Raw genomic sequence first — 11,816 nt, 5'->3', positions numbered from 1 at the left:
TTTTATTATTATCCTCTCGAACCCGATAATCATCACAATCAAAAACCTAAAAACCCTAGTCCCTCTCTCCTCTCTAATTCGGGTTTTTTTCTCTGAAATAGATAGTTATATGCGCGGGTTCAAGTAAAGGTGGGAATTGTAAGTGAAAAAAAGAGAGACAAATTGAATCGATTAGATTATGGAAGCAGCAGAGAACAGTAACAACACGGCGTCAACGTCGAGATCCAGTTCGACGGCGGATTCTTATATAGGTAGTTTGATTAGCCTGACATCAAAGAGCGAGATCAGATACGAGGGTATTCTTTACAATATCAACACAGACGAGTCCAGTATTGGATTGAAAAACGGTACCGTTTTCTAATATTGTCTGGCTAGATTTTTGGGGTTTTTATTTTTATTTACTTTTAGTGATCTTTTGCGGGTTCTAAATATTCTGCTGATTTGGTAGCTGGTTTGACTTGGTCTTACTTTTTGACCAGTGGTTCTTTTTATTTTTTGGATGCAAAAAAAATATAAAAAAAATTGAGTTGTTAACGATTTTGTGTTAGATTTTATAGTAAGTTGCTAGCGGTAATTCTATCAATTAAACTTATGTACTAGCTTCGATGGATCTTCTTCAGGCCGAGAAAAAAAGAAAGAGAAGCTTGCAATTTGATGGGTTTTTGGGTCAATTTATGTAGGTTTGTGTGTATCATGCACCGAAACACATTTTTTCTTTTTAGTTTTTTACAATGCCGTGAAATGTTTGCTTTAGGGTAGTTGTGTAAACAAAAGTTACTGCAGGTGGTAATAATGTGTTTTGGTTTTTGTTTCCCTAAGTTTACGAGGGAGATAGTATTTGGGTGATCATTTTGATGTTGCAACCTGTTTCGTTTATATATGGTTGTTTTGATGTTGCTTTGTTTTGGTGGATGTAAATTGTTCTGTTTTCATGCTGGCAGTGCGGTCATTTGGAACAGAAGGGCGGAAAAAGGATGGTCCACAAATCCTTCCCAGTGATAAAGTTTATGAATACATATTGTTCCGCGGAAGTGACATCAAGGTATCTAATATTGTAAATACATGTGAGAGTGACTATTAACAAAATTTCAATCAAGCTTGAGAAAGAAACATTACTGTTTTGTGTCTTGGTTGTGTGGCTGTCATTAAAGATCCCTTCTTTTATTCTTGGTGAAATAAAATTACAGCAAAGTTCTTTATGCTTTGATTACCTGTCCGATGATGTTGTAGCCAAATAGTTATCGATGCTTTTTATTGGCGATACCTGCATGTAATGAAAATCTCAAGTTTGTGTTTAATGACTGTTTAATTTCTAAATTGTAAGTATTGTTGCACCATTGCTACAATCACTGATGTCACTAGCTGTTTATGCCTTTATGGTCCTATGTGCTCTCTGTTTCTACCTCAAGAAATATGGCTTGATCACGAGGGATGTCTACTATTTGATGGGTTGGAGTGGGATTTACAAGTGGGCATACCATGTATTATGTTAGGGATTGATAATAGATTGAAAGATGATGCTGAAGTCTGTAGGGACTTAGTTTCCTTTCGAGTTGGTTGCCCAATTCTGTTCCGCTTAGACTGATTCTTCGTCGATAGTTACTGTTTTGTCAAGATCCTAACTGACTCTAATAGGTACTCTTGGATCTTGGATGAGTAATCCTGTTAAAGAATTTCACTACTGTTCTCGAGTAATACTGTTCCTAGTTTATATCCTGGGAAAGGTCTTGGATGTAACTTCCAGTTAAAATGAAAACTGTCACCTGTCATATAAAAAATCACGTGTCCAGGGATCAAAGGTTAAATAAAAGTTTCATTTTTATCTTTGATGAATTGTGAAAGTATTCAAATGGTGAGAAAGCTTTCCATATTATCTGTTCTTGTAATTGTAGGGTTGATATGTGGGTCTCCCTTTCATGAAAAGAACATGATACTCAAAAGATTTTTTCAGTTATCTCTCATAAAGCAACTCACAACTGGCTCTCTGCTATTTGGGGAAATATAAAAGAAAAAAGGGTTTTACATTCTTGTCCTTTATGGTTTTCTGGATCACTTATAGGCTGATGTGTTTCTTTGATTTGATAGAGCTTCTGTATCCCTTTGATGAGCAATATTTGCTGTTTTAAAACCTGGATGTTTACTTTTTATGTTAATTGCAGGACTTGCAGGTTAAGTCTTCTCCACCAGTTCAGTCTGCCCCACATATAAACAATGACCCAGCAATCATACAGGTAAATGGAATTGTGATTTTAAGTTGTGATGCATCAATCCTATCTCTCTCTCTCTCTTGAAAAGCTTCGTCTCTTTTGCAGTCTCATTATCCTCGTCCTTTCACCACCTCCACCGGTTTTCCTTCAGCTGTTAGTGGGTCGTTAACTGATCTTGGATCCCATAATGGACCAGGGGGACAACCTGCGTCGAATTTCCAAGGCGGGATGCCTTTATATCAACCTGGAGGGAGCTTAGGAACTTGGGGAGCTTCACCTCCTCCTCCAAATGCAAATGGTAGTGGCCTTGCTATGCCAATGTATTGGCAAGGTTTCTATGCCCCCCCAAATGGGCTTCCACATTTACACCAACAATCTTTGCTTCGACCACCACCTGGACTGGCAATGCCTTCTTCCATGCAGCAACCAATGCAATACCCCAATTTCAATACTTCCTTACTCACTGGAGTCTCAAATTTACCTGGTCCAAACTTGCCAGTCTCAACCTTGCCACCTTCAAACTTACCGATTTCAACCTTGACAGCTTCTTTTACAGACATTCTACCTCCTCTACTTCCTGGCATCGCTAGTTCCCTTAATTTCACATCCCATTCTGCAGTGCCATCAACTGTACCCCAAATGCCGTCTGCCTCTCTGCCTTCTGAAACATTACCCAGTTTGATGCCTGATAAGATTCCTAGTTCTGCACTTCCTACAACCAATTTAGGCACTAGTTTGCCAGTGCTATCTCCTTTGACAACTTCCAGCCCAGATTTAAACACCATCGCACCACCAATCTCCAACAAGCCTAGTTCAATTCCTGGCCCAACAATGCCTTATCAAAGCACTGCACAATCTGCACCCTCTGGTGTTTTGGCATCCAATTCTCTCCGCACAGAAAAACCAACACCAATTCCTTCTTTGGTAACCCCTGGCCAGCTATTGCAGTCAGGATCACCGATTGTTCCTTCTACTCAGCCTGTGCAAACAGCCCATAAAGATGTGGAGGTTGTTAAAGTATCACCAGCACCAGAACCATCTGTACCTGTCACCACAGAAGCGCAGCCACCAATACTCCCATTGCCTTTTCCTTCACGTGCTAGCCATAAGGTGTGCTTCCCATACATGCATTCATACAGAAATACATTTACTGTAGATATTAATATATATATGTGCATGCATGCCAATTAACTTTATATGCTCCACAGTTGATACATGTGTAACCAACTCCACTCTGAAGTTTCTGGTTATGCTTGTTGTTTTGGAGGTGATGTCAATGCTTTTATCTATGGATATTTGAATGAGATCAACTTATCATATGGAAGGATTTGCTGCAACAGTTCAAAGTGCTATAACCAATCATCCTTACTGGAACAAGTTGTTTATGAACCCCATAGTTTTGGGGAAGTCAAGCTGATGAGCACTGCAGACTAATATTCATACTCTTCCATTAGCTATAAAGAATCCACTAAAGCACCTCATCCTGTTGAATTCCTTCATCATCTTCACAGTTTGCAAATGGTTTTCAGTAGGCTAGTTGTATGGCCTGTTACATTAGAATTTTATTAATTACAAGTTTCTTTGGAGACCTAACTATATGCTTGATCATTACATATTGTGTTGGCTCATTTTGGGAGTGCCTTCTTTCCTTTGGATGCAATAGCTTAACTGCTTGAATTAGGGGTTTCTAACTTATCTCTACTCTGTTTTCTTTCCTAGCCAAATGGGGCTACTTTTCATGCCCGCCATGGTTATCGTGGACGCGGAAGAGGAAGAGGATATGGGGTAATTCTTGATTTATTTTTCCTTTCATTCCTGAAGAGCAATGTAGCTTTCCAGATTTTTGTGGTCATGGCATTAGGTCTTTTATTGTTCGGCTGATTGACTCTTTTTGCGACGACAATGTCTTCATAGTGAATTTTTAGTTGATGTCATCAATGTACCAAGCGTTCGACTTCATGAAATTTGAACATCTCTTGTGCAGAGTTCACGGCCACTGACAAAATTCACCGAGGATTTTGATTTTATGGCAATGAATGAGAAGTTCAAGAAGGATGAAGTTTGGGGTCACCTTGGCAAGAATAATAAATCTCATTCAAAGGATAGAGAAGATGGAGATGTCAGCGGTGAAGATGATTCTCAAGATGAAGATGAGGATGAACTAGCTAAGGTTGAGGCTAAGGTAATACTGCATTCTCATGTGTTGCACTTTTGCTGAATATATCTTTTGTTTAAGATAGTTAATACTCCACCCACACTTTATTATGCTTTGTTCCTGCAGCCTGTGTATAACAAGGATGACTTTTTTGATACCATCTCATGTAATGCGCGTGATCTTGAATCACAAAATGGAAGGACAAGATTCTCGGAGCAAATGAAATTAGACACAGAGGTGAATTGATCTTGGTTCCTGACCCTTGTAAGAATTTGTGGAGTCTTATTCAAAATTTTGTTTGTTTGATTATGCAGACATTTGGTGACTTTTCAAGATATCGGGGAGGACGAGGTGGTCGTGGTCCTCCACGTGGTGGTCGTTTTCATGGATCTTATCATGGAAGGGGGAATGGGTATGGCTATGGTGGGAGGGGCCGGGGGCGGGGCTGGGGCGTGCCTGATCGTGCTTCTTAGGTAGCATTTGGTATTTTGAAATGTTATAGCCAGGTCCTTGTGCTCATGAAGCAACAAAACTAATTCAGGGCTTTGCTCTAGGGATTGTGGTTTTCCTTATTGTTTTAGAGAATAAGAAGGTAGGATATGCTCGATGTCTATTGGTGTTCCCTTTGCCTAACGGTCCTTTAGTGAAGCTAATGAAACAGCAGTTTATATGAACTTTTAGTTTAACTTTTGGAGTTACCTTGTGATTGTTTAATTTGCGTTTGCATTATTAATGGCTCTCTAATGGTCTTGACTGATAAGCCTTTTTTTCATTTTTCCTAAATGAAAGCTTACATGTTTATAATTTGGGTTTTAAGCCTATAGATCAGTCAGTTTTGTGAGCAATAGCGATGAACAGAACAATGAACAAAAGAGGTTTAAGCCTATAGAAGCAGTAAAGCTATATTTTAGTTTCGTTTATAAAGGTGATTTCTTTCATAAGCTGGTGACATCTGAAGATTAAGAAGGACCATATAATATGGTTTACTTCATAGGATTGCAGGAGACAGGGAGGACGACATTTAGCATGCTTGGGCAATTCACTCGCTGCTAAGCCAGGGCAAGTCTGACTTAAACGACACTTTCATCCAAGATAACAAACAAGTCCGGTTGGAAATTCAAAATCTTTTGCTCTGACCAAGCAAGCCCCCTCAGGCATCTAGTGGTGTCGTCTTTCCATGCCTCCAAAGTTGCAAGGCATGGATCGGCATTCAACCTGTACACGTGTGGTTGAGTCATTCAACCTTCGTACATGTTATAGCATTTGTGCTTGATAGAGATTTTATCTAACCTGGTTACATGCATCTTGTTTTCTTTTTTCTTTTTTTTTTCTTTATATAAAAAAGTTTGACGTTAATTAAGTGTGTTTTTGACTTTGTGATTGTTTCACCCAGCTGTAGATTTTAAAAAAAATCAGTTAAAAAAAATATTTTTGATTGTGATTTGAAAAAAAAAAAGGTTTTAAAAAATACAATTTATTAAAACTATTGTTATATTGATTTTTGCATATAAAATAAATAAAAAGCATGTCTCCAATTTATTTTAAATTTCACAAAATTATAATTTGAAATATAATGATATGTGAATTTCAGTGTGTGTGTTTATATAAAAGCTATAATGAATATTACTAACTCGTTGAACACCATGCATGCGTGTTTCTATCCATGCTCTCTATATTTTAATAAAATTTTTGCTAAAATAACTAAAAAATATTAGCTTAGCTAACTTATTTTTATTTTTTAAAATAAAATAATGAATTTTTATTATTGTTGTTACTGCTGTAAATATTATTATATCAACAATCTCACTAAAATTAAAATTGGTTAATTATGAGGGGTATAGTTTAATTGGTTAGATTTTGAATTTGATTTTTAAAGATTATTATTTTGAATTCTATAAATTTTAAAATTTTTAAAAAATTTATATAATTGAGATATATATAAAATAATTCAACTAATTAAATTAATAAAAAGAAAATCAGTGCAAGAGAGAAATGATAACTTTCAAATTAACATCAGCGCTTGTACTTGGGATTGTCAGCACAAACTGCACTAATGTTTTGTCTTTACTCCGTGTGTTAAAATGATGAGGTGATTTAATTGCCTACTGAAGAAAAGAATTATCAACGGTACAAACCCTGAACCTTTCAAGTATCAGTGATTCAATTTGCTTCACAATTCCAGGAGAGAGATTACCTGGTCATTCATAGGCACAAGTCCAATGGCCTTGGCTTGCAGAAGACAACCAGGAAGGACAAGCTCCTACTCAGATCAAAAACACAGTTGGACCATAATTTGGGAAATTCAAAGCAATTAGGTTCGGAAGAAAAAACATTGAGCGGAACCTAGGATTTAAGATTTAATATCAAACAGAAATCGACTCACCAACATGAATACTAAAACATCCAAAGGAGCAAAAAGACATTGAGCTCTGACAATCAAGAAATCTTGTGTATGTCTATCTGGGCCCTAGGAGCCTAAAATCCAGAACAACCTGCAATTGCTAAAATGAGATCTTTCAAAAAAAAAAATTGGACTTTAAAGTACTTGTCTAAAGCTCTAAAATAGATGTACACTTTACCACAAATGAACTTTGCTTAGCAGGTTAAGCACACAAGTAGAACAAGTGAAACATATAGTAATGAACTCAGGATCAGATTTTTGTTTCTGTAGGACCAAGAACATGGAATTAGACATGGGTGTGTACAAAGAAACACACTCGGCCGTTTTGACGTCCGTTCCTCTTTTGTCTGTTACAAAATTGTAGTGCGATGCAATACCATTTTCTTGGCAAATGAACAAGAATTTAAGGTATAGTTTATAACTCTTTTGCTGTTTTATTGAAGGATTGGCGTGTGGAGAATCATCAGCAGCCAACGTTTTATTTTCAATTACAATAACCAAAGGAAAAAGAAAAATGAAGGAATTACATGGATGTAATCTTACGTTCCTTCACTTTCAGTTATTCCATAAAACAGAGTAAATGCTAATTACTATCCATGGAGCGATTTTGCAGTAGTATTTTAGCACACAACACAATTACTACAGCTAGCAGCTAAGCTGAAGCTAATTGCAAATAGCAACGAGGACTTTTCTAGGTGGCAAACATGGCCTCCTTCCATGAAGCAAAGCCATGTTATCAAAGAAAAGGACATCACCCTTTTCCCACTTGAATTGGATGCTCTCTTCTTCAATGATTTGCCCACACCTTTTCACAAAATTTTCTGGTATCTCTGTTCCATCTGCTAACGTAGCCGAGCTGGACTCCTTACCATGCATGCCAACGACTGTGTTGAACCACATTCTCCTCCCTTTTCTTCCATCAAACACTTTCGTTAACGATTGAGGACCCAGTATTGTCTTCACTCCTCCATTAGGCAGCCACTCCATGTCCATCCCTAGAGCCTTAGCCCTGTCACACATTTTTTATGATCGTGTTCCGAGTCTATTACACAAAACGGTATCATTTGGAAATTTGTTAAGAAAATAACTATGATAATGTAGATGTGCAGACCTTCTCTCAGCCTCTGCCTTGTCTGATGTTCCGAAAGCATCCTCCCAACCTCTAGCTCTCATCGATGATGGATCGCCTTTGCTAAGAGCTGTTAAAGTGTACTCCAGTCCTTTTGCCTCAACTTCTTCCACTGCTTCAGGGAACTCTTCTAGCATCCTTTCTGTAACTCTAAAGCTTGGAACAAAGGGTGTCTGTCCACCTTCTAGGGGGGGGGGTATTTCACAGAAAAACACCACTTTCTTTGGAGATTCTTTTATCTGTCAAAGTTAGACATGGTAAATGTAGAAAACACAGCACAAGATTCCAATGACACAGTTCATATAGATAGTTATGGAAAATTTCTCCTTGGATTTATTGTGTTTAGTGTTTACAAAACCAAAAGACATTGAGGGAGTCAGGAGATTAGATTGAGTTTGGCTAGGATGGATCAAAGTGGAGTAACTGTTAATCTTATACAAAACCTTGCCTAAACTGTGGCAATATTTAACTTACCAGGACCATTTCATGGTGGAAGTATATGAATTCCGACAGGGGTCCCTCATTGGCAGTCCATATGCGTTTGTACACGTTTGTCCGTGGCGCAGGCCCTATGTAACGAATGTCATCCCAGCCAAAGGCCTCAATAATATCATTGAGGTCCTCAGCATTCTTCACATCGAAACCTCGAAGCAGAACAGCACTGTTTTTTATGAGCATTTGCTCAAACCAGTCCTTGCTCTGCTCTAGAGCTGAGATTAATGACTCTGTGTCACTCTTGTTGGGTTCTGGGGGTTGCAGCACTAGTGGCATGGTTTCACCATCCACCACTTTCTGGCCCTAACATTTTCCTACCTTGAAGTCCTTGTAAGAGATTTCCATTTTTTTCTCTCTTCTCCTGTTCTTTGTTAATTTGCTTCCTCTTAGTTAATCTTCACTTAAAAATGGGGCGCTTGTATATAGGCATCATGCTGGAGTTGTATTAATCGTAATGTTGTACAGGGAATCACGATTAGTTGGCAGTTTCCGAAAAGAAATGGAGATTCTTTCATGTCGTTTTGCGAGTGAAAGCTATCTTATTATTGGACAAAAACCTATGGCTTTAGTCCTACATGAGTTGTTCAATTCCTGAGATTCATTTGGTCTTCTAACCCGTATGATTGTTTCTTGGAGTTTCCGTTTTGTTTTTGGAATACAGACGATCATGCATGTAAATGTTTAAAAATAATATAAATTATATTTTAGAGTTTTATTTAATAGCTTAAGTTATTAGGTTGAGATGATTTTTTATCATGGTATTAGAGCTTTGATAACCAAGCGGTCACGAGCTCAAATATTACAATTTCTATTTATTTGATAAAAATTAAACACAAGATAATAAGTATTTGTGCAAGTTTCAAACTCAAATAACTTTTAATTGAGGGGATGTGTTAGAGAATAATATATATCATATCTTGAAACTTTACCTAATAGCTTAAGTTATTAAATAGAGATGATTCTTTAATATTAAATACCTCGAAGAAGAGAACAATGTTCTAGCATTCAGGAATCTACAGATTGGTTAGATATACATGGGAACAGACAACAATGTAATTATAACGATGAAAACAATGAAGATCCCAATCTGAATGGAAATACCGTCCTTCCATTCCATGTAAAAAACAAGTGATATGCTTCTTGTATTTTAATTGGAAGAACAAGGTTTAATTGCTAAAATGTGGTCACCTGGAATCTGGGGTCCATTAACCATTAACCTTGACATATCGTTTGTGACATGCCAGCTACTTAATAATATCATGTCCAAATTTTGTTAAGAAAAGAAAAGAAAAAAAGGGTACCTTTGGCCTCTTTCTAAATAAAGAAATACAAAGGGCATGCCAGGAACACTATAGATCCAGTTCTCAAGTGTCGGTGGAGACTTCTGTCACTGAATGTTGGAAAATGGCAACCTCAGTTTCTTCATCGCTAGTCCCACTTCTCTTCTTTGCAAGAATCTCGGGTCTTTTAGCTGCAGCTTTAGTCATTTACTGGGCTCTTGTTTTCAAGTCTAGCTTTCTACCTCAATCTACCTCTCAAGAAGACCTCGTTTATGCAGTATGCACTTTCCTCCTTTCATCATGTCTCACATTTCTTAACCACCGAGAAAAAGCATTTCTTGAACTTCTATTTTATTGATGGATTTCTTTCTTTTCTTATGTTCTTTTCACAGGTTCTCCATCCTTTGCTAATGGTGATTGGTTTCATTCTCGTCAGTGGAGAAGGTAATTTTGGCATCAATTTACCCATTATTTGTACTAATTGATGGACAGAAGCTTAATTAGCTTGACTTATTATAATGTGTAAGTGGTCTCCAAAATGGAGGTTGATTCTTGCTTTTGTTGCTCCTTCTTCTTCCTCTTCTTTTTTGGTACTTTCAGCAATCTTGGTACATAGATGGTTGCCTGGTTCAAGGGGTTTCAAGAAATCAGTGCATTTGTGGCTTCAAGGACTGGCTTTGGCTTGTGGGATTTTTGGGATATGGACAAAGTTTCATGGCAACGATGGGATTGTGGCAAATTTCTTTAGTTTGCATTCCTGGATGGGTTTAATCTGCATATCATTGTTCGGAGCTCAGGTTTGTTCTTCACTCCTGATTTTTTTTTTTTTTCATTTCTTGCTCATTTGGAAATTGAATTATTAGTGATGTTGTTGTGGTGAGGGTCGTCATTTCCTCTAATCATCACTAGATAAGGCCATTGTCGCCGTGGACCCTCACGTGTACATTCCCTTAATTCAAAGTGGAAAAGCAACACAGCTACATTATTATTGATGATTCAGTTAATTACTAGTATAAGCAATATTATTATGTTTTACTAACTAATGACCAAGCATTTTGTAATTCAATAACGTTACCCTTTCGGAAATTGATGCTTTCGAGGGAAAAGCATGCGGTGGAATCATTGTCTTTTTATGCTTTTGCGCTACGAGAAACTCAGTGATTTTGGACCAGAAGGAAAGCCCAATAACTGTCCCACCATGACAGCAAAACGAAGTATCTATGTTTATTTTCTTCTTGAAGAACGTCAGTCCTCTCCTAATACTGCTTTTGACCGCCTTTGACTGGACAAAAGAGGCGTCCGAAGTCTGATCTGAGAACACTCTTGATCATAAAATGAAAAAAGAAGAGAAAAATCCCAGTTAAAATCCATAGACTTTAAGTGGATTGAAGTTCGGGCAAATAGTTTCAAATCTTGATTGGTTCTGCAGCAGTGAACATCAGAAATGCAGCAAAACGAGGGATGAAAATGGCCCCAATGAGTTAACTATCCATAGACTGCTTTCATGTATTGGAAATACTATTCATTTAGCTGGCTAATGTTGTGAATTAAAGATTTTCTGCTGGTTTCAATGTGCAGTGGTTGATGGGTTTCGTGAGCTTTTGGCACCGAGGCGAAATGCGAACAGTGAGGATAAGAGTGTTGCCATGGCACGTCTTTCTTGGTCTCTACACATATGGGTTAGCCGTGGCAACAGCAGAAACAGGACTACTAGAAAAGATTACATTATTGCAAGCAAAGAAAGATGCATCCAAACACTCCTCGGAATCCATGGTTGTCAATAGTTTAGGACTGAGTTTAGCCTTGCTGAGTGGCATTATAATATTAGCCGCAGTTTCTCCCAAGTTTCAAAGGGAACTTAAGTACTCTGAATCAAAGAAAACGATGACAGTATGATGTGCTGTGCGCTTAGTGATGTTTTATGTACATAGTGCAAATTAAGTGCCTGTTATTTGTAGCGGTGAAGATAATGTCTTGCATCTATTTTCTAGTTACGGAATAATAGAGTGAAACAAATTGAGTGCAAACACTGATACAACGTTGTGGATCACCACGTTGGTTCCCCCCCCTTTTTTTTTCCCCAGTTGTGCACAACAACTAAGTGAATAAAGGAGAAGAGAGGGGAGCAAAGAAAATTTCGTTGGAGCCA

General features: G+C 37.6%; 3 protein-coding genes across 3 annotated transcripts; 2 read left to right on the top strand and 1 right to left on the bottom strand.

Annotated features, from left to right (window-relative positions):
* LOC118047482 (protein decapping 5) lies at window positions 1-5,048 on the top strand. Its single transcript, XM_035056792.2, has 8 exons — window positions 1-347; window positions 942-1,042; window positions 2,160-2,231; window positions 2,313-3,317; window positions 3,927-3,992; window positions 4,192-4,389; window positions 4,489-4,599; window positions 4,677-5,048. The coding sequence occupies exons 1-8, from the start codon at window positions 179-181 to the stop codon at window positions 4,833-4,835; spliced, it is 1,881 nt and encodes a 626-aa protein (XP_034912683.1). The 5' UTR covers window positions 1-178; the 3' UTR covers window positions 4,836-5,048.
* A 2,149-nt stretch (window positions 5,049-7,197) lies between these two features.
* Window positions 7,198-8,366, bottom strand: LOC118047491 (clavaminate synthase-like protein At3g21360). Its single transcript, XM_035056796.2, has 2 exons — window positions 7,875-8,366; window positions 7,198-7,772 (listed from the first exon to the last, which is right to left on the bottom strand). Exons 1-2 carry the CDS (start codon window positions 8,027-8,029, stop codon window positions 7,427-7,429), a joined length of 501 nt encoding a protein of 166 aa, XP_034912687.1. The 5' UTR covers window positions 8,030-8,366; the 3' UTR covers window positions 7,198-7,426.
* Window positions 8,367-9,660: 1,294 nt separating this feature from the next.
* Window positions 9,661-11,730, top strand: LOC118047499 (probable transmembrane ascorbate ferrireductase 4). Its single transcript, XM_035056805.2, has 4 exons — window positions 9,661-9,944; window positions 10,060-10,111; window positions 10,268-10,464; window positions 11,246-11,730. The coding sequence occupies exons 1-4, from the start codon at window positions 9,792-9,794 to the stop codon at window positions 11,561-11,563; spliced, it is 720 nt and encodes a 239-aa protein (XP_034912696.1). The 5' UTR covers window positions 9,661-9,791; the 3' UTR covers window positions 11,564-11,730.
* Window positions 11,731-11,816: the final 86 nt, after the last annotated feature.

Source organism: Populus alba, chromosome 10 (genome assembly GCF_005239225.2).
Source record: "Populus alba chromosome 10, ASM523922v2, whole genome shotgun sequence".
NCBI lineage: Eukaryota > Viridiplantae > Streptophyta > Magnoliopsida > Malpighiales > Salicaceae > Populus > Populus alba.
This window is presented reverse-complemented; position numbering and strand designations above follow the sequence as displayed.